The sequence below is a fragment of the Anastrepha obliqua genome, chromosome 3 (assembly GCF_027943255.1).
Source record: "Anastrepha obliqua isolate idAnaObli1 chromosome 3, idAnaObli1_1.0, whole genome shotgun sequence".
NCBI lineage: Eukaryota > Metazoa > Arthropoda > Insecta > Diptera > Tephritidae > Anastrepha > Anastrepha obliqua.
The window spans coordinates 94,290,518-94,317,342 of record NC_072894.1 but is presented as its reverse complement, the minus strand read 5'-3'; the positions used below and the strand labels follow the sequence as shown (position 1 = coordinate 94,317,342).

The window sequence follows — 26,825 nt, the reverse complement described above, 5'->3', positions numbered from 1 at the left end:
CTCGTCTTTTACGATAAGTTTCTGTGCTTAACATCTCTTCATTTCCCTAACTGCAAAACTGTCTTCTTTGTTGATTGAGTGTGTATTTTATTGTTGTTACTCTCACAATTTACCAACAAATCAGTGTTCAACTAAAAATTTCTGAAGCTCCAGTATTGTAATTTTACGTGTGGGTATTGACTATATCGAATTTGTATGTATGCACGTTTCCTCGCACTGTTATTAACGTTACATCGAATAAGCTACTGTTTGCCTTGTTGTTGCTATATCGCTGCAATTGTTTACTGCATGAATTCGAAGTAATGTCCGCAATATGTATGTATGAACGGATGAGTAACTTATGAGTAAAAGGAAATTTCCTCAGTGCATTGTTTGTTGGTTTGGTAACAGGTTTGTGTTTATATTGTATTGATTCATATGCACATGTATATGTACGTATATTTACCTCGCACTTCATGCTAGTAAATGCTTTTGTGCTGAAAGTGAAAAAATTGCAGTTGCAATTGAATTGCAACATTTGTCTCACTTTTACATTTGCCCATTATTCTGTTTATTGGTATTTCTGTTTATGCCAGCTGCGTTAGATTGTGTTAGCGCAGAAGTTATTCTAGTAATTTTTTAGAGAGAATTTCCTTTATTCTTTGACATTGATGTATTGACTGGTTTTACTCGACTTTTATAGATTTGATTTCCTTGTAGATTTATAAGGTCGCGCTACTATTTCAGAATACATTTTGTTCGCTGCAACAGTGTGCGGCTGTACAATGTTTTCAAAAATTCAAAAATTTATTACATGTCAAAAGTGATAATAGTACATAGGTACATATGTACATTAGAGTGGGCCAATTTATATGGAGCGATTTTTCTCGACATACCAGCTAAGCTTAAATCCGCTGATTGCTCGTAGATGGCGTGAGCATATCAAGTTACCATAGAAATGCCATATTTTTTTTTTGCATGGGTTCGACACCTGTTTACATCAATCACTGCACATCATCAGTGATTTCATACAGCAACACACTTTTTTCCTTGCGTAATCATGTCTAATTTTGTGCCAAAAAAAGAGCATATGCGGGAAGATCTACTTTTTTGCTTTAATTTGAAGAAATCGGCTGCCGAATCGCATCGAATGCTTGTGGAGGCCTATGGTGACAGTGCATTATCGGAAACAACTTGCAGAGACTGGTTTCGTCGGTTCAAAGACGGCCATTTTGACTTGAGTGACAAGAAGCGTGAAAATCGGCCCAGAAAAGTTGAGGACCATGAATTGCAGGCTCTTTTGGATGAGGACGATACCCAATCGCAAAAAATGCTTGCCGAGCAGTTAGGTATCACTCAACCAGCCATTTCCATGCGTTTACGTGCCATGGGAAAGTTCCAAAAAGTCGGAAAATTGGTACCCCATGAATTGAACGATAGACAGATGGAGCGACGCCAAAACACATGCGAAATCTTGCTGGCTAGGCATAAAAGAAAGTCGTTCCTGCATCTTGTGGTGACTAGCGATGAAAAGTGGATATACTTTGAGAATCCTAAACGAAAAAAATCATGGGTCGATCCCGGCCAACCATCAACTTCTTCATCAAGACCTAATCGCTTTGGACGCAAGACGATGCTGTGCGTTTGGTGGGATCAGCAGGGTGTCGTTTACTATGAGCTGTTGAAACCTGGTGAAACTATTAATTCTCATCGCTACCACCAACAACTCATTAAATTGCGCCGTGCTTTGCGTGAAAAAAGGCCTCGTTATGAACAAAGACATGAGAAGCTGATTTTCCTCCACGACAACGCCCCATCGCACACGTCAAGAATGGTCCAAAACTACTTGGAGACAATCAATTGGGAGGTGCTACCTCATCCCGCTTATTCACCAGACCTGGCCCCTTCGGACTATCATCTGTTTTCATCGATGGGTCACGCGCTCGCCGAACAGCACTTCGATTCGTACGAAGACGTCCGGAAATGGCTTGACGAGTGGTTCGCCTCGAAAGATGAAGAATTCTTTTGGCGTGGTATACACAATTTGCCCTCGCTAGGCAAATACTTTGAATAAATTATTTTTTTGCTTTCTATAAAAAAAAAGGGTTTTTTTTTACTAAAAAACAGCGGATTTAAGCTTATACACCTGGTAGCTCATAGGAGATTCGGATTCTTTAGAACAATATAGGAAAAAAATTCCTATAGAGCATAGCTCTAGAGTCAATATAGGCCAGCCCAAATTTTAAAAGAAGCTATCTTTAATTATTCCCAATACGTTAATACGTTTAACACGCTCGACCCTGCAGAATGTAAGGAACGTAGTAAGAGTTCAGAACAATTCGTCGCGAGAGTTCGCCACCCTGAACGGACTTTGGTTAGGGGATGGGCTCTCATGTCTCTTCTTTAATATTGCCCTTGAAAAGGTTGTCAGGGACTCTGCCGTAAACACAAAGGGAACTATTTTGTTTAAATCGGTTCAATTGCTAGCTTACGCGGACGACATAGACATATACGCATCCTCGCTGCCGAGTTTTAAAGAAGTCTTCGCAGGTATTGGAAGAGCAGCAAAATGAATGGGTTTAGAAATAAGCGAGGCCAAAACTAAAGCGTTAATTTCAACTAAATCGGAATCTGTCAGACACAATGTGGGTCAAATACTAAAAATCGAAGTAGTGAAGGAATTTAAATACCTTGGAGTAATCATTAATGATGACAACTACAACAGCCATCTACCGAGAAAATAATGGATTAAGTCTTTTGAAAGAACAGTAAACCAGGTGGTATCGAAAGCCAAGAAAGGTTTTATCATATACCTGATATGTAAAAATGGAATAGAATAGAATTGTGAATGACCCCGAATTCTCCACTCAGACAATATTGCTCAAAAGGAAAATACAGAGGGTTTAAATTATAAAGAGTGGGGTGGGGGTTTGTTACATCTCTGCAAACTTCCCAGATTTTTTATGAATGGCTTATGACCCCTTGGATTGTTCCTCGTAATTAGTCCTATCAGAGCTCGTATAGCTTACTCCTTCACCTCAGCAACTTCTCTAACGGTGATTCGACGATTGGCCAATACCATTTTATTCTCTTCATCAATTTTTTCGTCTGTTGTTGAAGGCTTCGGGCGTCCGGCACGCTTTTCGTCATTCACATCTTTTCGGCCTTCTAAGAACATTTTGTACCACCGATAATCGTTGCTTTGGTCCAAAGTAGCTTCTCCGTATGACACAGTTAATATTCGGAATACATACATCCGCGCACTTAATTTCGTTTTTCACACAAAATTTGATACAGGTTCCTTGATCCATCTTTTTGAATAGGTAAAAATCGAAGGCGAGCCGAAACACGTGCAAGCAAAGCATCTGTCAACAATTAAGTGAACATTCAAAATGGACGAACTCGTCGGCATGAGTGAAAGACATGAGTACCAACATATCGCCACAAAAAAATCAAAATTCGAATATACGTAACCTGCGAAAATTCAAAATTCGCGATACTTTTTGAACACTCCTCGTATGTCGTTAGCTTTCCTACAGAGAGATATGGAAAGAACCTTACATTTTGTGAGGGAGCTCAATAAGAACCTTTTACACCGACGGCTCTTAAATTGGAAATGGCACTGGAGCTCGTTGGCATTTGGTCAGTAACTTCTGATGTTTACTGTTTCAGGTATAATAAGGACGATATCTCAATTGGAAGTCTTTGCAATGGAATTGGCGAAAGATGGCGAGGACTTGAAATCAAAAAAGCTGCTCGAAAAATTTTAGAAACCTTGGGCCCTTCTTCAAATAGTCAAATAGTCTTCAAAGGTCTAAAAATGTAATTTGAGGCAAACTCCGTGGCAAGGTGGAATGAATTTGAACTTATGTGGGCCGCTGTGGAACTCAATGCAATAAACTGGCTCATTAACGGGCGAAGTGCGGTTCTTTTGAGCGTCCAATTGCATTGAAACCAAGGGCCAGTCATAGCGCAAATAGTCAATTACAGCATCCTTTCTTAATACTGGCAACTGCAAAACAGCCAAATGTTTGCTGAAGACATATCGATTGGCTCGTGCCATTCGATTTTGTTCAATGATTTTGGCATGAGACGGATCGCCGTAAAATTCGTACACAAACTGCTCAATTTCGACCAAAAGCAGCATCGCATGAACATTGCTAATGAGATGTTGGACTCTGTCCGCGACAGCCCAAATTTGCTCCAGAGGGTCATAACTGTTGACGAATCGTGTGTTTGTGGTTATGACGTGAAAACCAAAGCTCAATCATCTCAATGAAACCTGCCGCTGAAATAATCTTCAAACATTAAATTGTATGGACTGTACTATCGATTTAAATAAAAATTTCATGCAGTTTTCTGAATTTTGCGTGTGTTTTTTTGCAAAACTTGCCTATAGTAGCCTGTAACAAAAGCTGTAGCAAAGCACATGCTTTAAAGGAATATAAAGCCCGCTGTAATGCACAACGGGTATCAACGAATTAATTCTATGTCAAATGATTTAGGGCAGACGTATAGGTCAGACATATGTATACTTATATAGTGTATGTACTCGTATGTACGGGTGCCTCTTTGACTTACCGCATCATCATGCACAGCGACTGCTCCTCTTGCAATACACTTTCCAAATACATCATATCCAAGTCGGATACAATTGCAGCATTGATCACCATTATTTCGTCTCCCTTGATAATACCTGTAACGAAGACGTATATACCATAAATATGTGTAACAATTAAAGAAAATAAGAAAAAGGGAATCAGTATTGAAATCTAGCATAAAGAATAATGCAGAAAAATAGACTTTATTGTATTTGTGTTTATTTATTTATGCTATAACAGTATTTATAGACGAGAAGAATGGGACAGTTTGACAGCAGCAGGTATGCAGTATGGAACTGGTGGATAGTTCCACCAAGTAGATACTCGTAAAATGACAAAGGAAATGTATTCTGATATAAAATAGTGAAGTAAGCTATACATATGAATGGACATGCATGTATGTACACATGCCCATATCTACATGCATTTATGGTTACTATTTCCCTCTTGTGTGCTGTTAGTCATATAGAGTACGAGTACAATAGAGTACTGAGAACAGCTTATAAGTGTAAGTAGACATGTAGGTGTGCATGTGGTGTTATTCCTTTTGTTCTGTTGCATTGAATAACAGTTTGTCCTGAAGAAAGACCGACCGACTGATAATATGTCTTGTAAGTTTCATACATTAGCAAGGCAGATAAATGAACGCTTATTTCTAGTGACTGCTAGAGCGGAAGGACGCATGAGTGCTTAATATACTAATATATGTATGCAGTATATTTTATGCATACATTTTTGGTGCCGCTATATTGTATAGTGTAATCACCTGCAAGGAAGGAAAATCAAAAAGGGAGGTTTCACTACTTTTTAAAAAATACTCGAGCTCTAATAAAGGGATCATTTTAAGTGCAAAACTGCGATTTACAGGGAAGGTGTGGAATAATCTTTTTGTGAACTCTTGAGCCATTCAATATCAATTATCAAAGTGGTGAATTTAGAAGTCAGAGTAAACCTCAAATTACAATAGGTAACATAAAAAATCACTAGAGTTTTAGGTATATCTTTCCTCTCAATCTATTAAATGGCAAATTATATGAGAAATTGAACGCGTTCATTGTATGCATACTAAAGTATATAAAATAATCTTCATTTCATCATGATCTTTCCAATAAGATAATAAGAAAGATCCCTGATATGGAGAAAGAATCGAAAGTCTTTCCTAATTTCTAAAATTGAATCTATTCAAATCAAATAAAATCAAATCTTCTAATGCCAAGGCTTCTCAATAAATATCTCAAACAAAACCAATTTTTCTCCCCTCTTTCCCTCGGCCCACATTTTCTTTAAGCTAACCGAATAGAATCGTATTTGTTCTAGCAAACATAATGACAAAAAGCCTTGGGAAGTATTTTTAATAGGACTATGGTTAAGTTCGTGCGGTTTTTTTTCGAAATTTGAAACTTTATTGACGTAAAATGGTTACAAATTTAATATTCAAAGTATTGTCCATCGCTTACTACTACTTTTTCCCATCTTTCTGGCAATTCACGGATTCCCTTTGTGAAAAATTCGGTCGGTTTTGCCGCAATCCACGAATCGATCCATTTTTTGACTTCATCGTAATTACGGAAGTGCTGGTCAGCCAGGCCATGTTGCATCGATCGGAAGAGATAGTAATCGGATGGCGCAAGGTCTGGACTATACGGCGGGTGGGGTAGGACATCCCATTTGAGCGTTTCTAAGTATGTTTTGACCACTTGTGCAACATGTGGCCGAGCATTGTCATGTTGCAAAATAACTTTGTCGTGTCTATCGGCGTATTGCGGCCGTTTTTCTCGCAGTGCTCGGCTCAAACGCATCAATTGTCGTCGGTAGACATCCCCCGTAATCGTTTCATTCGGTTTCAGTAGCTCATAATACACAACACCCAGCTGGTCCCACCAGATACACAGCATAACCTTCAGGCCATGAATATTCTGCGCCGACGTCGATGTTGAAGCATGGCCAGGGTATCCATACGTTGCCCGACGTTTTGGATTGTCGTAATGGACCCACTTTTCATCGCCAGTCACAATTCGATGCAAAAAACCCTTTCTTTTGTGCCGTTGAAGCAGTTGTTCGCATGCCATAAAACGGCGTTCAACGTCTCTTGGCTTCAATTCATACGGCACCAATGGCCTACCTTTCGGATCAGTCCCATGGCTTTTAAACGTTTGGAAATGGTTGATTGATCAACTCCCAAAGTTTTTGCAACCTCTTCTTGCGTTTGAGCCGGATCTTGATCGAGCAATTCCTCCAATTCGGTATCCATGAACTTTGGCGGCGCACCCTCGCGTTCTTCGTCTTCCAAGTCAAAATCACCACTTTTAAAGCGTGCAAACCACTTCTGGCACGTTCGCTCAGCTAGAGCATGCTCACCATAAACTTCCACCAAGATACGATGACTTTCGGCTGCTTTTTTCTTCATATTAAAATAATGAAGAAGAATTCCCCGCAAAAACACATTATTTGGCACGAAATTCGACATTTTCAAGTGTGGTAAAAATATTGTTGTTTACGCTTCAAATAAAAAACTTATACTGACGTTTGTGCCTTACGACAGTAGCTCTCCAATGAATGTTTGGAAATGTGGATCGATGGAATAATAATCAAGTTACGCCATCTGTTGTAAAACCGCAAGGAACTTATTCATAGTCCTATTAGTTTTACAAAACGCTGATCTAGAGAGAAGAAAAGGTATGAATGCAAATTTAGAAGACGCTAAATTCATGGCCTTACTGAATAGAGAGGGTTCCATGCATGGTACTGTGATTGGTAATCAAACTCAGATTAATTACCATAATATTTAACTGTCTGTCTGAATGTATGTATCAAAATAACGGGAGATTCCTATATTCAAGGCTTGAAACCTATGCAGTGAATTTGGTGGGACCCATGCCGTGGGTAGCATGTTTTACGAGGTGTGGCAGTTAAACAACGATACTCTTGCTGCTGCACAAGAAGTTCGCATGCTCTTAATACCGAAATTCGGCAGCTGTTTAGCATATCTCGCTTGTGTAAATTAATTATTCTAGTCAGATTTGACTTCATTTCACATAAGAGTGTTTTTTGTTAAGCCTGAGAAATGTAAAGTGTAATGATAGGGCAACGTACTTTTATGAAATTTCAAACGCAACTTGGAAAATTTGTTACTTAAACTGAGTCTGAGTCAAGTTATTACTCACTACTCCTACCTTCACTCCTCACCTTACTGAGCACCGTGAAGGAATAAGAATACAAATTAAATTAGTTCTTTAAAAAGTCAATGTACCAGCTCATTCCACCTAGCTTTAAGGGGGAACGCCACTGTGAAAATTAAAAAAAATCGATTTTTTTTGCATAAATTGTTAGTATAACTACTCAAGAAAATGTGGTAAAAATTTTAAAGCGAAATTCGTTTTATTCCCGATTCTATGTGCACTTAAGTGAGCGCCCGTCGCCTCGGTTCCGTAGCGCTTACGATACGATGCTTTATTTCAAACGCGTTTTTCTCGAACCCACTTTTTTTGATACGGTGGCAACGATTTCTCGAAGATTAATGAAGCGATTTTAATTTTCTTTTTTTCAAAATTTTTGTTATCGCATTGGCTATCGTTGTATGTAGCCGATTTTCACAATTTTGAAAATAACTACAATATTTTTTTGGGCCTGTTGAAAATCAAAAAAATTGGTAAAAAAACACACCCGAAATTCAAATCACCACCATTTTGTCAGAAAAAAAAAACAAACGGTTACATACAACGATAGCCACTATTGTGTAGATTAATAAAATTTTTGAGTTTGTGATTTCAGATGATTATTCATTACTGTATCGCTGCCACCAGATGACGTCATTTTTTTTAACTCGTTACGTTTATTTACATAAATTTGTCAATTTTCCATATTTTTTAATAAAAATTTACATCAACATAGTTTAATACATTTATTATAAATTGCATCTTGTCCGAACCTCAAATAATCATTCCTACTTACAAAAAAAATCCCAAAAATCTACTATTTTTTGACCCTTCACCGTGACGTTCCCTGCCATTTGAGTCTGCCATTGGATGAAAAGTAGCTAAATTATAGGCCATGGCATATTAAAGTTAGGCTTTGACTTGACAATGCTTGGCAAGCTGTTCATGTTGGTGAAGCCTAATTAAAAAAACTGCAAACGAAAGTCTCTGTACACCCGTCACACGACCTATAGGAGTCTCTTTCCGATTTTCGCCTGTTTCCCTGGATGACGTAAGGTCTGACTAAAAAGCATTTCCGTGGCACTGTAGTTGATGTTGAATGCGTAATAATTAAAGCTAGAGCATCCTCTGCCTCACCCAAAAAGTTTATGATATTCTAATAGCTAACAAAGCTTATGATTTTTAACTCCAACGTAAAATCAGTGCACCTATATAACTGTGAAAAAAGCTTCAAACTTTCATAAATCGCTGCCTTAGAGTCATCCTGCACATGTCGTGGCCCCATAACTGGGTGTAAAATGATGAGTTCCTCACCCGAGGTGGGTAAAGTACAGTTGAAGTTGAGGTTCGCGAACATCAGTGGAGATGGATTGCTCATACTTTGCGAAAATTTGCGACTGACATCAGCAGATTGTGCTTAGATTGGAGTCCATAAGGCTCACGCCGTAGAGATCGACCTAAAGGATCTTGGAGACAGAGCCTGTACGATGAGTTCACGACAGCTTACGACTGACATGACCACAAATAAATCTTAAAGCCAGGAATCAATCTCAATGGAATTTATTTGCTTCGGCACTTTGCGCCCCCAGCCAGCGCGCTAGCATATAATAATAATAATACATAAAATATACGAGTATATATAATTATGTAACACTATGTTCACACTAAAGACTTAAATTAAAAAAAAACCGAAGTTCTAGGTTTATAATTCGGGGTACAATAAATAACAGGTGTCTTAAGAGTAAGCCGAAGTTGAAGTTATTTAATTGAAGTTTTCTTCTAGAAAAAAATATGTCCCTTGCGTGCATGCTTCTGTTAAATGGTGTAATAAAAATTAAAATAAAATAAAACAAAATTTATGCATATATGCATGTATGCACATTAGGCCGGGTCGATTTGTGGGGAGGCAAAAAAATTGCCTATTGCTCTGTGAAAATCATATTCCAGGGATCAAAATAAGAAACTTTGCTGAAGGAACCATACCTCTAAAACGAATTCTGATGTGCCCCAATATTTATGCATATATGCATGTATGCACATTAGGCCGGGTCGATTTGTGGGGAGGCAAAAAAATTGCCCATTGCTCTGTGAAAATCATATTCTAGGGATCAAAATAGGAAACTTTGCAGAAGGAACCATAGCTCTAAAACGAATTCTGATGTCCCCCAATTTGGGTCGAACTTTTTAGTTTCTTTTCTCATGTAAAAACCAAAAATGGTGATATTTTGAAATGATTGTATGGGGAATGCCCAGGAGAGCTCCAGGGGGTGTGCCACTGGCATGGGTGGATCGGCCGTCCAAAGTTAGTGGGGGTCGGACATTTGGACTCGATTGGAGCACTCTAAATGGGTCAAAGTGGGATTTTTCGTTCGACCCCAATTGGGGGACATCAGAATTCTTTTTAGAGGTATGATTCCTTCGGCAAAGTTTCTTATTTTGATCCCTAGAATACGATTTTCACAGAGCAATGAGCGATTTTTAAATCGACCCGCCCTAATGCACATATATAAATATTGAACGACTTACATTGAATAACTTATGTATTGGCTTCTATATGCTCAGCGCTCTTAGAAAGTGATTATTTTTTGAAGATTTTGTACCAACTTTTGTGTTACAACTACACGGCCTGTCAATCATTGCATTTCTGCCAAATTTATCTATGTCAGCATATTTACACGCTCACACATAATTATAGTTTCCATTTAAAATGTTTTGTTTTTTCGTTGCATATATTTTACACCTGAATAGATTGTGTTTTAAAAGAGTTTTGTACGAGTAACTACTATATGGCACGACACACAAAAATACACTTGAGATATGTGTAAGCAGCTCCACTGGAAAACTGCCTTCATTCTTTTTGATAAGGTTTTTTGTTGTAAGGCTTAGCTTCTGCTTGCAAATCAGTTTACGTCTTTTGAAGAGAAGCTGTGAGAAACGCTGGAGTTCTTTTAATATATATGTACGTATATAATTTATGTGTACATTTATTTGTTTATGCACTCTACCGTATGTATGCATAAGCACCACAAAGAATGTGCAAATTTGTGTTGCACGCTGCGTTTTTGTTCGCAAAAAAAACCAGTGTTAAACAAAAATCTTGAAATTTAATGTAGAAAGTGCATGAGAATTGCTTTCGTCAGCTAGTGCGGCCGTTCATCGCTTAATATCGCCGGTAATATACCTTTTCCAAACTTCAACTGTTTTCACGTGCATACATATCTACTCTCGTGCACCTGTTTTACAGCTACTTCAGTTACATGAAATTCAGATTTAGGGTGCATATTTAAATTTTTGACGAGCTCGCAAAAAGTTATCCAGAAAAGAGGGCATGCAGCAGGAAAATTATGAAGAAAATTGTTTGACACTCCAAAGGCTGCTCATTTTACCAAAGCAGTGAGAAATGAGAACTCGTATATATAGTAAGTTCAAACAATTACGTGAAGACTAGTCGTCATAGAAGATGCGTAAGAGTTTAAGTGCGATATGTATTTTAAAGTCCTGAATGGTAGAATAAAAAAACCACTATTGTATGCACGAATATAAAAATATCAATATTCTTTGATCAATTTAAACTAGAAAATAAATATAATTGCATATGGAGTAATACTTAAAATTGCGTTTGTTCATTTTCGTTAGAAACCACCTACTTGCCATTCTCACTAAGTACTCAAAATGCAATTTATGTATTGGAAATAAATCTACTTATATTGGTGTTCCATTTTCGCTATGACATTTAAGGGGTTACATCTAGTTAGAATTTTCAAAAAATCGATTTTTTTTTATTTCATTTTTGTAATGTACATATATTTAAGTTAACACTATGAAAATTTCAAGTCATTCCGAAGATTATTTTTGAAGTTATACGGATAAATGTAACGACGCGTCAGAGCACTTTAAATTAGCTTTTAAAACTTTAACCTTGTTTTTCTCAAAACTGTGTTTTGAAAGTCGGTGACCACGATTTCTCGGAAACGGCTAAACCGGTTAGTCTGAAATTTTTACACCGGCTTCTGAACTATATTTTCTAGTACTTAATCGAAGCTTTTTTAAAACCGATAAACATTTTTTTGTTTATACACAATTTAAGGCCAAAACTATTCCAAAAAATAGATTTTTTTTTTTTGGAGAAGCCGCCATTTTGTCAATAAATTTTTTTTTGCTTATTCCTTCGATTAATTACAAGAATATACAATACTTTAATCAAATCCGTTAGGTTTTTTCATTTCAGATAATCCACTTCGGAGATATAGTGGTCACCGTAAAACGTCTTTTTTTGGAGGGGTTCCTGGAAATCTGCTGTAGCAGCTATACAAACTGTTATTCTTGCAAATAAAATTTTTTTAAATATTATTCAAAGTTACCATAATATGTGTACAAAGGCTTAAAACAATTAATTCAGAAGTTTTCTCAGGAAAATTTTTTTAAAAACCTCATTTTTCAAGGCTTCTAACTAGATGTAACCCCTTAAGCCCAGAACATATTGTATATTTTGGGATTTCGGGGCTTTAAAATGGTAATGCCCGGATTATGGTATTTTTCGGTATATAAAATTCATTGCATGCAGCGGTTAAAGCTTGTTTTCGAACTATGCACTTACACAAAATGTGTATAATCAGATTTTGGGTGCTTTGATTAATTTGTAAAATTTCTGCTGATCACGGTTTAATTTTCGTCTGAGATAACTTTGCATTACTTAGTATATAAAAAGGAGAACACTTAAAATAGTTATATTTTGTATGCCAAGAATCCCCGTGATTTGAAATTCTGGATCTCTTAAATATAAAGCCTTTAAACAACAAATCCTTACAGACTACTAACTTTAATTAAATGTTATTATATATAAGATTTCAGAAGGTTAATGAAAACAACATTAGACAGAGAAAAATAAAGCTCGATAAGAGATGAGATCCGGTTGAATTCATTTTGAGTGCGAGCAACTGACGCATTTGGGGCATAATTTGTTTTCATATTACTTCCATAAAAAGGGTAGGAATTTCGAAGTTCTCTCCTTGGAACTTTAAAGTTTATTTTTTCCGGAAGGGCAGCACAGTCAAAACCTCCCTTTATAATGTCACATACAAAAGTAAAGGAGATATCAGGTCTTCTGCTTTCTAGAGGTTCAGTAAATCGTAAAGACCCCAAAGCATACTTAAGAAAATCCTCTTGAACTTTTTAAATCCTATTCATGGAGAATTGATGATAAGGCTATTAAATAATAATGACATTTTGAAGGTGAGAATGTATGAAAGAGGTGCAAAGCCATTTTAATGTGTTTGGGTCAGAAAACCCCGAGCTATTTCGCTGAATGAAACCAAGCATCGTATAAGATTTTGAAATGATAAAGTCAATGTGATTACGAAGTGTAAATTTCGTATCAAAAATAACAAATATCCGGGTCTTTTGTTTGATCAACACCCTGCACCCTATTCGTAGCTATGAGTGCTGTTGTTCTTTTTTTCCTCTCGTGAACAAAAACGAAACGGTCACCAAATACGTTAACATCAGATGGCCATAGGTCTGGTGATAAAATCTTATCGTATATGGCAGTAGCAATTCCGAGCTAAATTGAGCTTAGAGGTGTGTGTTTTTTAACTAACCTATGGCAGGGAAAGTGAGAATTGCCAGTCTTGGTATTCTCACCAATAGGTAATAATATCATTTTCGGAGACTGAATCCTGGATTGAAGATAAATGGAAGCTGTTCATGCGAGCCACAATCAATAGCTTTTCATTTTCATTACAGCTGACGATGCCTGTAAACGTATGCTTGGAAGAAAATGGGGTCTTCAACCTAAGCATACATTATGGCTGTATGAAGTGGTTATACGACCTATTCTATCGTATGGCTCGGTAGTTTGGTGAAAAGCTCTAGAGAGAGAGTACAATACCAAATTACTCGGCAGAATACAAAGATCAGCCTGTGTAATAACGGTCGGTGCAATATGATCTTGTCCAAGAGAGGCTCTCAATGACCTGACACACGTTATCCCAATAGATATACATATAAAAAAACGGCAACCATGAGTGCATTTAGGTTAAATGAAGCGGGTCGCTGGAAAGAAAAAGCTTGTGGTCACGCTAGTCTATTATTGCGACAAGCTCAGTTAGTCACGATGAGGACTGACTACATCGTCTCGATGATAACTTTCAATAGGAATTTTGCCATTCTCTTTCCGTCCAAGGAAGAATGGAATAAGGAATTGTCTCTAAACAACTTCGATACTACAGTCTATACAGGTGGCAGTAAAATGGATTGTGGTGTTGGAGCTGGTATATATTCTCAGAGACTTGGAATTGAAAAATCTGTGTGTCTCCCTAATACCAGCAGTGTCTTCCAGGCAGAAGTACTGGCGATTGGGGAAGCTTGTAGGCTACTAAACACGGATTTCTCTATTAAGGGCAATATCGCTATTCTTTCGGATAGCCAAGCCGCAATCCAGGCACTGGAATCGGATACAACAACCTCTAAAGTGGTGGAGCAAAGTAGGAATAGCCTCACCATCTTGAGTGAAAACCATAAAGTAACCTTGATGTGGTAACGAGGATGTGGCAACAAAATGGTGCGGAAGCGCTAGTTGGATTCTGGATGAATCACCACTCTAACCAACCAACCAAACTCGATAGCTTACTGCGTTTATTCCTTTCATTAAGCTTTGTGCAGGGGAGTGGTAACTCGGTGCTAGGGCGGCTAAGCTTTTAGTTTCGATAGTAAAAAATTATAGATATAATATATATACAAGATTTTCGGAACTTAGTTGGCACACCTAGTAACATATATAAGTAGTTAGTTTGCTAGCTCAGTGATGGGTAATGATTGATTTGCCGTTATCGATCAACTTTCCCTCCACTTTATTGATATTTTCATCAGTTTTTGTTGTCGATGTCCTGCCACTGCGTTCGTTATCCTGGATGGACTTACAATCTCTTCTGAAGCGTTCATGTCAGTCGTAACCGTCAGTCGTAATTTACCGGATACTAGTCCCCTATCAACTAACACGACCACGGGGAGGCCGCCATTTACTTTGGAGAATATTTTTGCAACCACAATACAATTTTCAACCGCAAGTGCCTTACTTTACAAATTTTTCGTGTAATTTTTCTTTTCTCTCTTCTCTTGATCAGAGACATTTATGGTTCGCCGGTGGAGGGTTTTTAACCAGTCTATTCTCACTTATGCATTGTTCGTCTGCTTAATAGGAATATTTAAGTTAATTCTTGAACTTATTACTCAGCATTGTGATTGCTGTACACCAAATACTAATCATTTTCACATATACAACTGGAGTGGTGTTTCCTCACCAAAAATTTCAGGAGTTATGTAGATTAATAACAGTAACAAAAAAGTCATAGAGAATGTTTGCGTTCAAGGGAAGTGCCGAGATAACAAAATGAAATTTCTAAAACAATTGAAATGCGATATTTTGTTATAAGTTTGAATAGTTCTACTAGCGACATACTTTTGACCCACAAATTTACTACAAGTAAATAGCTATACACAATGAAACAAAAATAAATAACATTGAATAAAGTGTGATGTATGAATTCATATGAGATCACAGATGCGTTTTAATTAATTTTAATAATTATAATATTTACGACCTTTTCTACCACGGCATATAAAAGCTCAAGAGCGGCATTCAATAAGGTACATACATGCGTAAATTGCCAAAAAAAATTATTATTTTCTTTAACTGAGGAGCACAGTCTGAAATAAAAAAAATCTTGACTTTCACGTATTCTGAGAGGCTTAGCAACGTTTAGTATTGAATAATTTTAAGAATTTCACACTCTTCAATTTTACTTGACTTCTAGTGTAAGTGTATTGCATTGACTACTATAGCAACCACCTCAATAAGAACTTGCGTGACTCAAATTTACAGCTGTTGGGATATTTTACCTGCCCTTCATTGTACTTAACATTGGTGAACTCAGAGCAGATCTACACTTTACAGCTCACCACCACTTCACACTACACTACACTTCGAGTGCTTCACTTTTTGACTTACAACTATAAGTACCGTGCGGGTACGTTGCAGGAATGACATAGCTGTCACAATGCAAGTACAATAGCAAAAAACAAAGATCTTCATCAACTTAATATCATTTGGGTAAGTAGAGGCACTTGACTGAATAGAGAAAAGCTGCACGAGTGAATAATATATAAATATGAAAACAATATTTTTCACTTTTATTTACCGATAAATAATAAAAATAGTGCTTGTGATACACGTGTACATACACTACATAAGGTAATTCTGTAAAGAGGTGAGTCAACTGAATAAGTGAATATTACTTATTTATGCGTATATTTGTAATTATTTCACATTAGATGCAACATGACATTAGCATGTTTTGTTCACATAAAGGTTACTATAAAAATCAACTAATATGGACACAGAGATATTTGAAAAGAAAACTGAGTTTGCATATTTTCTACACAACTTTTGGTAGTTTCTGTATATAAATACATACGAGCACTATGAACTGCCATTTAAAATAATATGTATTGTACATATACATATATATATACAAATGTTCGTTTACATGTCCAACAGTGCGTATGAGTTACCATAAATTATTCCCAAGCAAGGGTGCTTCACTCCTTGTGGTCATGAGATATGTAAGTGTGTATATGTGATAAGTGTATGGTATATCTACTTCTTCTTCATTATTGCTCAAGTAGTGCATACACCTGTCGCCATTTCAATTGCAACCTTTAAACTTCAGCCGTAACACTTTTAACCTCAGTTCAGACAGTCAACCAGTGCGTTTAAGTAGCTGACACCTTTTTATTTTGCTTGCTTCCAGCGGCTGACAACGCTGCCACTTAAAGGAGTATAATAGAGCTTGCGTTTTTGCATCGCATGCAAATGTATACGTAAAGGTATTTATCATTCTTACTCACTGCTTTTTTTCTCAAAAACATTTTATGCAGTAAATGCATGCGGATGCGAGTATGTACATATGCACACACATATATATATGTGCATTTGCTACTGAATTTCATTCTTAACTACGCTCAGCTGTCGGTCCGTGTGAAAGCACCGTTGGCAGCTCCTAAGGTGAAAACTAGAGATTTTGATTTGAATAATCGCCTTAGCAGCAACACTGTGGCATTTGCATTCGTAAGAAGGCAACTACATTGTCGGCGTTGGTAATGATGAAAAAGGCACTCAACATATTCCAAAGTGCTGGCTCGCTCTCGGTTAAGTCTAAGTATGCATGCATATGGAGACTATGTGTTTTTGAATTGCAATCGCTTAAGAGGCTTCTTTAAAATAATGCATTATTCTTATTTTTTTCTTTAAAATAATGCATTATATATTTTTTAATCATAACGACATAAACTTCACATTGCAAGCTGAAATGATAACCCGCGTGGTGCTGTAAAGTAAACGATTCGTAAAAAGTTTGAGTTGCTGTGCACAAACAACTAAAAATCCAGTAAAATCTAGTGTGTGTATATATAAGAACACAAATAATTGTCACTTATACCTGTTTGGGGTATTTGGCTGAGCTCCTCCTCCTATTTGTGGTGTAATTCTAGATGTTATACCACAAATGAAGGGACCTACAGTTGTAGGCCTACTCCGAACGGTAGATATTTTTCATGAGGAGTTTTTTATGGCGGAAATACGCTCGAAGGTTTGCCATTGCCTGTCGAGGGGCGACCGTTATTGGAAAACATGTCCCATCATTTTGTTGTTTCATGCAGGTAGATTCGAACCTACGCGCTTCCGAATGAAAGTCATGCGCCAACCCATTCGGCTACAGCGGCTTTGTGCATGCCTTTTAAAAATTATATGAAAGGCTTAATTACTAGACTGAACATATTTTTCAAATAACCCAATTTAAATTTTATACTTGTAAAATTTTATGCAGCACTTTTATATTATGTATTTATATAACATTTTCTAGTCGAAATTTGTTCAAATAAATAAAAGTATGCATAACTTGAAGTGATACTTCACAACTTCTTCAAAGTTTTAAAATAATTTTCTGATATCTATTTAGGGATTTTTATAAGGAAAAACAGTAATTATAATAAGGCATAAAATTTGCTCGTTTAGCGCGCGCAAATCGCAACTAATTTTTGCCACGAATTGCCGGCCTCAATTTCAAAGAATTACGCCGGATTCTCGACATTAATTAAAAATTATTATTATTTTCTTTTTTTGATGCTTCCAACGCATAAATATGCATTCTAATACATATTTATATACAAGGTGGCGTAAAATTAAACATCCAATTTAATTGCTGAATAACTTTCTTACCAAAAAAAGAAATTGTTTTTATGCGCTGGAAATCTTTATTTTCACCTTTATCCGCTTCATTCCTCCACTGCAGCCGCCGAGTTAATAAGTCACAAATATGATTGACGTCCAACGCCATTTGCACAAATTAAACACCTTTCGCCACCTTGTATTTAAAACTAGATTGCGCTAAGTATGTACAAATGTAGTGCAATATTATTTCTCTTTCTGTTATGGTTATGCATGTGCACATATGTACATGTGTTGGTACTCATATAAATGTATATGTACATTAGTTTACACTATCTACCAATGTTAGGAGTAGTAAGGTAACAATAGGTAAATAATTTAATGGTAAGTGTTTCAACTAATGCATTTCGTTTTTAACACACTTTTATTAGCTCGGGTTGTATGTATGTAACGGAATCTTTGAGATTAATTTTCACTGGCTTCTAAAAATCTGATCGACTTGGAATTTTGCACACCGTGATGCAAAAACACCGATAACAATGTCAGCCTTGAAATCCAACGTAGAATCTCTCTTGCCAACAAGTGCTACTTTGGACTAAGTAGGCAACTGAGCAGTAAAGTCCTCTCTCGTCGAACAAAACTAACACTCTACAAGACTCTCATCATGCCCGTCCTAACGTATGGCGCAGAAGCTTGGACGATGACAACATCCGATGAAGCGACGCTTGGAGTGTTCGAGAGAAAGATTCTGCGTAAGATTTTTGGACCTTTGCACGTTGGCAACGGCGAATATCGCAGACGATGGAACGATGAGCTGTATGAGCTTTACGACGACATAGACATAGCGCAGCGAATAAAGATCCAGCGGCTTCGTTGGCTGGGTCATGTCGTCCGAATGGATACAAACGCTCCGGCTTTGAAAGTATTCGATGCGGTACCAGCTGGTGGTAGCAAAGGAAGAGGAAGGTCTCCTCTGCTTTGGAAAGATCAGGTGGAGAAGGACTTGGTTTCACTTGGTGTGTCCAATTGGCGCCGGTTAGCATGAGAAAGAAACGACTGGGGCGCTTTGTTAATCTCGGCAAAAATCGCGTAAGCGGTTATCGCGCCAATTAAGAAGAAGAAGAGAAGATGCAAAAACCAAGAGTTGTTGGCCCATAATTCTGGTCATTTTAGACGAATTGCTTCACGTAAACGACGCATACTCGTAGCGCTCAAATAATATTCCTTATTAACAGTTTGGCCAGGTGGAAGGAATTCATAGTGCACCACACCACGAAAATCGAAAAAAAAACTGTCATCATGACCTTTATTTTTGAACGACTTTGACGTTCTCTTTTCGGTCTGGCCTTGCCTTTAGCACGATATTCGCTTCATTGGTCGGTTGTTTCAGGATCGTAAGCATAAATCCAAGTCTCATCTCCCGTTATGATGCATTTGAGCTTGTCCTGATAGTCTGAAAGCATTGTTTCACACACATCAACGCGACGACTTTTTTCTAAGAAATTGAGAGTTTTCGGTACCAAACGAGATTTGACTTTTCGTAGGCTCAAATGGTCTTTCAAAATAGTTTTCACAGATCCTTCTGATATTCCGATCATATCAGTAAGGTCTTTAACAGTCAACCGACGATTTTTGAGCACTAACTCCTTCATTGTATTGACGTGTTGGTCATCTGTTGACGTCGATAGTCGTCCGGAGCGCTCCAAGTCATCAACACGTTCTCGACCCTCTTTGAAGTCTTTGTACCACTTATAAACATTTTTCTGCGACATGGTCGAATCACCAAATGCCTTCTGCAACATGCTAAACGTTTCCGCATCCGAAATTTCACTCCGCAAACAAAATTTGATGCCACTTCTCCGCTCATTCAAATCAGACATTGTAAAAATCGAAAAATGTACTCTTGGTCGTTTGGTAAACGTAAAGCGTAAATATATTACTAATAATGACATTCACATGAAAGTTGGCCCAGATGTTGTAATGCATTTCGCTTCACTTTCATAACCTTCTGTACATAGGTAGTTGCCAATATAATGATTGTAATATTTACTATATCAAGCATCCCACGCTTTTAACTCTAATTTGAATTATTCTATTTGTATCTTAATTTTTGTTATAATTCTGTTCTGAGGTAGTTGACTATGACTGATCGTTCGATTTGCTATTACTTCATTATAGGTCTCTTTGTCATTTAAATTTATTTTCTACTTTTTAGATCGATTAGCAATAAAAGCGTGTTTTTTAATTTTTTTAAACTATTTTTATTTAATTTCAGGATCGCTACGCCGCTGACTCATTATCTGCGTTAATGCTTTATTATTTCCCTCCCTTAAATTTATTTTACTTAACGTCACGTTCAAAGTTATACCTGTATTTCTATAAATTTATTTAGGAATTATCGAAAGCCAATTAGTTACTTACATCTGTGTTTACAGCAATAGCAGCGCGACTTATCTATTTATTTTTTATTTAAGTTTTTTTTTATTTTTTCGTAGAAAAATTCTACTTGTACAGTCGAAATCTTATGGATGAAACTTTGTACAAGATTTATAAGAATTCAAAAAAAATATATACAAGTTTCTAAGATTTTAATTAGAATAAAAAAGTGGCTGCGCAGTTTTATAGGCTATGAAAATGTAGTACGATGAAGTGCTACTGACTCAAAATTTGCGTTGATTTCTTGCAATTGCAAAAAATCTTGCCAATAAACAGCGAACAGGATTTTAGTCAAATGGCTTCTGCAACTGACTTTACAGTGAACTGAGTTCAGGTAACTTACGTCCAGAATTTTCAAAAGGTCGATGTTTTTATAGATTATTATTCTTCATAGTTTTAGCCGTGTTTCTGTGGAAGATGATTGTAAAAATTCTCCATAGATACAAAGTTATTGTAGAAAATGCAACTGCCCGATGAGAGTTTGATGTGCAACGGCAGCTGGCCATTACTTTGGGAGCCTATCGATTATTTTATTATTCTAAACAAGAACAATTGCTTTCGGATTAGGAAGGCATACAATATGAAGCTGGAATAGGATATTAAACGTAAGTTAACAAAATAATTAAAAAAAAAAATCATTTAAAGTTCTTGCTTTAAATACGCGCGACCTCGAGCGAAATGCACTTGAAAGTTTAAACTCGTTTTTCTCGATACTACTCTTTCCGGCACGGTCTGCATGATAACTCATACAGTTTTTAATGGTTTTTGATACGGTTTTTTCTTAAATATTCGATAGTGTTTAGGTTTGGTTAGGTTATGGTGGTAGTCGGTCTGCACGACCAACTCACTTAGACCTTACAGATCCGTTGTGATACCACTGTGCTACACGGGAACCTCATTTATCTTCCTTCGTGGAACAATTTTGTGGCTCTTATGAAACGTAATATTGATGCCAACCCCACGCCAGACAGTTCTGTAAGAGAATTAAAAAAGTATTTACCTAGACAACCTGCTCTGATTTTAGCTAGGGTTGGACAATTGCAAAAGAAGTGCTCGACTGTTTCTTCCTCTTCCTCATCTCTGCATCTTCTGTAATATTCATGGGAGAAAACTCTTAGTCTCGAGGAATGCCTGCCAAATAGCCAGTGACCGGTTAAACAAGCCACGACCTTCGAGATATTGTCTCTTGAGAGACTAAGCAATTCCTTTGTTCTTTTCTTGTTTACTTGCGGCCATAGTGGCCTAGTTGTTAGACACGTATCTTCATTTCTCCATGACCTACTGGCCTATTGGATAATGTGGTTTTTTATTATTAGTTTACTCGTGAGCATGGGTATACCAATGGTACTTTTATCACTGAGCAGTTGGAGAATAGTATCTTTTCTGGCTAGCTCATCAGTATTCCCTCAATATCTCTATGTCCCGGAACCCAAATAAGGCTGACCTTGAATACGTCACTAATATCATTTAGTGCTGCCTTCGACCTTAGTAAGGCCGCATTATTTGATTTGATGGCCGTCTGGCTATCCGAGAATATATTTATAGTCGATTTTGTTACGGCGTGCGTATTTAGATATGTAGCCACTTCTTTTATAGCTAGTACCTCTGCCTGATAGACGCTGCAGTAGTCTGGTAGTCGAACGGATAGTCCTAATTTCTTCGAGAAAACTCCAAAGCCAACCTTATCGTCTAGCTTGGAACCATCTGCATGATAGTTTAATTCCTCCCTTTTCCATGGCCTTGGTGTCTGCCACTCCCTTTTTGAAGAGCCTTTCAAAGGTGAGTCTAGGGATAGAGTAGTCTACTTCTTGTTTGTGACTATTGAGAGAGTGCAAAATAGAAGCGTGGCCAAACCACCGGTCTTTCCATAGCGCCATACTTTTGAGTTTGAGCGCCAAGACGGCGGCCACGTGTTTCCCTACCAGATTTAGGGCAGGTAAATTGATTAGCACTTCCAGCGGTTTGTTTGGGGTAGTCCTTAAAGCGCCAGAGATGCATAAAAAGGCTGTTCTTTGGACCTTACTCAGGATTTTAGCGTAAGTGTTTTCTCTATCATATGTTGAAACGGATTTTTGATACATGAAATTACATGTTTTGTTAGGAACTCTTTGTGGTATTATTAGTGGTGCCGCAAACTCTTCAAATATATTATACGGGTCCGCCATATAACTTTACGGAATTAAAAATGCTATAAAAAAGAAACTACTCAATTTTTTTCCAAACTGTTTTTTTTATTTTGAATCCTTCCGGTTAATGATGGAACACAACTTCATTCATATGGCTGCTTTGGCTAGCCATGCACCATCCCATACGATCGCTCCAATTTTTCAACACATTTTCGATTATATGCGGCTGCATTTCAGCTACGACATCGCGTATGTTGGTCTTCATTGCATCAATTGTTGCTGGTTTGTTGGCATAACACTGGTCTTTGACGGCACCCCAAAGATAATAATCCAACCTCGTCAAATCGCAGCTCCGAGGCGGCCAAACGATATCAGAATTTCGGCTGATAATGCGATCTTCGAAGACAGTGCGCAAAAGATTGATCGTAGCATTCGCTGTGTGGAATCAAATGACACCAATATCCTCCTCTTCAATTTCTCGGAACAAAAATTCGTTTAACATGGCCCGGTAACGCTCTCCATTGACGGTTACCGCCACTCCTCGCTCATTTTCAAAGAAAAATGGACCAATGATGGCTCTCGACCAAAATCCGCACCAAACAGTGACTCGTTGTGAATGCATCGGCTTTTCTTCGAGTGCGTGCGGGTTTTCTCAGCCCCAAATGCGGCAATTTTGCTTGTTAACATACCCGCCGAGATGGAAATGAGCTTCATCCGAAAAGATGATTTTTCGGTAAAAGTCTTCATCTTCTTCAAGTCGATCCCAAGCCCATGAACACAACCATTTTCGTTCAGCGGAAGAATAAAACTAATTTTCTGTCAAATCAGATGACAGCTAAGTTTTACCATTCTTCAAATAATACCTAGTTCAAATCCGTAACGATAGATGGCGGGCCCTGTATATATATAAATATATATATATATATATATTCATACTTATATAAGATATACATATGAATTTCCCGCTAACATCCTTTATTCGGTGTTTGGCTGAGTTTCTCTTCTAATTCATGGTATGCGGCGTGATATTTTTCCACAACTGGAGGAACCCACAGTTTAAACGGACTCCGAACGGTAGATGGTTTTTATGAGAAGCTTTTTTATGGCAAAAATACAGCCGGAAGCTTGTCATTGCCTGTCGAGGGGCGAACTCTATTTGAAAAATTTCTTATTTCCTTTTAAAATTAAATTTCATATAGAAACGTATGTTTAAAGTTGTTGGAATTTTAAAATTTTCATCAATGGGAATGAATATCGTATATGAATGCATATTTGTTTCACATAACAGCAGTAATCAAGTTAAGGCCGCAAAAACTTGCAGCTGAAAACGTCAAATAAACTACAAATAGATAAAAATCGAAAACATCCTGCATACGAGACTTGTTTATGTGGATACGCGACGACAGAAAGTGAAGAACCGAAAGAAAAATGACAATTAGTTTGTCGTAGCGGAAAAGCAAAACAAAACGAAATTGCTAGTAAACTATTGGCAAATTAAAAGAAAATAACAAAAAAAAAAATATTTTTCACGAAAAATCAGAGGTGCACGTATCAACCAGCGTTGCATGAAAATTCAACGCACGCATCAAGTCTCGCTCACAAAGCAAACAAGCCAAAGAATCGGCTTGGGTTTCATTTGTGTAGAATCTGAAACAAATACCTACTGAAATAACAGCGGTTACGCGAACGCATGGAAGGCTATCAACAGCGTAGACAAGGCGACTGCTAATGGTCCTGCTGCTAACTGGTGCTATCACAACCTTGGCTCGCCTGTGCGACAGAGTATTTGCATACCTACACGTTTCACGTGTTTGTCTGCTCAGCGAAGTGGTTTTATAGCACGCAAAGTAACGAATTGTGAATATGTGTAAATATGTGGGTTCGTATGTGAATGTGAGCTTGAGTTCGTGCCGAGTTGTTGACAACGTATGTTGCATTTTAAGTGACACGCTGTGATGTGATGCAAGATGATGCAATTGCAACACCAGCCAGGAATACGTTTGGCAAAGGGCCAATACAACCACACAACCACACTAGCAGAAAAGGGTCAACCAGGCCATAACTTGGTAACTCGATGTGGTTAGGTACGTCTATGGGTGTGTGTGCTAAAATATGTGCATATGTGTTTGCAAGGTGATTATTGCACGAGATTGGGTATACGCATTGCAGAACCAGTGTCAACTCCATACTTAAATTCAAGCATGCATATATACCTACATATACATATGTACGAGCACGCATATATATATGTACATCAATATACACACATCCACACATGCATATCAATACATGTGTTACGGTAAGACAAAGTTGTTGTTATTGTTGTGCACAAATGCACGTATCTTGGCACTTTAATCCAATGACTTAAAAACTTACACATTGTTGCACATACAGCAAACTAGGCCACCGGCGGCAACCAAAGTCAGCAGTCAAACATATCTATGCACATAAAAACATACGATTTAATGCTTTTCCATGCGTTACTTGCACTACTCTAAATCCCCCAATATGCGTGTGTGTATGTGTGTTTCTGTGTGGTTGTTTGAAATCTGTTGCCAGTTCAATATATTATTTGCATAAAGTTTAAATCCAGTGGCTATGCACAAAAACAGCACCAACTTCGTAGGCGGCAGCAGAGCAACTGTGAGTGGAAATTCTAAAAACGATTGGAAGTTGTAATATTGAGCTTTAATTAAGTGCTGAAAATAAATTGTAGTTGAGCCTGAAAGCTTCGGTTTATAATTGCAGTTATATAAAATTATAATTAGAATGTGCTCTGCATTTGGCAACATAAATATAAATCGAATATTTGATGAGGATTGGAGAAGACTTTGTGTGTACGTGCGAATAAAATGTTAAATGACCTTCAGCCTTATCAGCTTTTTCGGTACTGTTTTAAATGAACTTAACCCTTTTCAAAAATAACAAACTGCCAAATTTTCTAACAACAACTGATTTTGTTATTTATTGTTACTTATTGAAGCAAAGCACTATACCAGTGGTTGGAAAAAAATGTAACTGTGACATGAATAAATGATCAGAATTTTATCACCATTTTGAATAAAATTCGCACATGCAGTGAAAAAGGCTGCTCAGCTGAACAAAGCGACAGCAATCATACAACGAATAGTAGTTATATATATTTAAATATTTAGTATTAAGAAAAGTGCAATAACAAGAAAATAATAATAATTTTAGTTGAATAACGTTTTTGTTCATTTTTTATTAAAACTTTTGCTAATTCTAGAAAATTGGATTATCACTTTGCAGCTGATTATATAAGGCCTCTTCTATTCGCCATTTCCCCGTTCGCTATCTCTATGCTCGATTAACTTAACGAACCCGTGTGGAGTTGCCTGATCTCCCATCCGGCGCGCCTCAGGTGGTGGATACGGAAGCCCTGACATCATAATAGGGGCTTTCTTCTTCTTTGTTATCTCCGGTCCTGAAGCCAACGTAAAGGGCTATGAGACAAAGGGTGGCACCTTAAGGTGACGTGCGCGTCGCTGGCCAACTTTGAGTGGATCAGGACCGCTGTCAATAACGTGCCCCCCATGGGGGCTTCGCGGTCTAAAGCGAGGAGAGTGTATCCTTCAGGAAGGCCATCTGCTGGATTCCGGATCCCGATCTGTCCACAGCAGATGTCCTGTCCTGCCAGCGTGCCCCGAATCCGGACATTAACACGAGGCTTTGGCGAACCCTCTCGCACACCAAGAGTAGCAACCGGGAAGGAAAGGACGGGGCTTCTCTTGTGGTGCGAGTGGATGAGGCCAGTGTTGATGTCATGGGCTCTCGGTACAGGAACCGTCTGAGCCTCTTCTTTGAGACTGTCACTTTCCATATCTGTCCCAAATGAGTGGCTCAGACTGTGGTTCCCGTAGTTACCGTCCCCAGACGGTGACACAGATTAACTTGCAGCATTCCAAAGCCGCTACTGCACTCTTAAGTAGATGGCTTACCCAGCTGCACACATTACCTCATATAACAACAGTGCAAGAGCCCTGGGTCTTTAGGGGGAGTCAGGAGGACCTTATCGAGACTACACCGCTCTGTGGTGCACCGGAGCTTTTCCGACTACTTCAGGCCCGGTATTAGATGCTCTAATTGGTTTGCCTCCACTTGTTGCTTCCATCCAAGGAGAGGCCTTGAAGGCCATCTGCAGGTTTAACACACAATTGGAACGCAGAGAAGGCATGGACGTCGATCCAACAATTCTCTCCATGTCCCTTGACTCCATGCCATCAAGAGTCGTACTTGAAAAGAGATACAGTGTAGTGCTGCCAGAGGTTCAATCGTGGTCAAACTC

The 26,825-nt window shown here is 37.8% G+C and overlaps 1 protein-coding gene across 1 annotated transcript in view; it reads right to left on the bottom strand.

The window, feature by feature from the left end:
• The window catches only part of LOC129243049 (protein still life, isoforms C/SIF type 2), a 297,252-nt gene that overhangs the window by 116,697 nt on the left and 153,730 nt on the right, over positions 1-26,825 (bottom strand). The window contains exon 8 of the mRNA XM_054880124.1: positions 4,561-4,675. Within this exon, the coding sequence (XP_054736099.1) occupies positions 4,561-4,675 (115 nt within the window). The remainder of the gene's footprint in view (positions 1-4,560; positions 4,676-26,825) is intronic.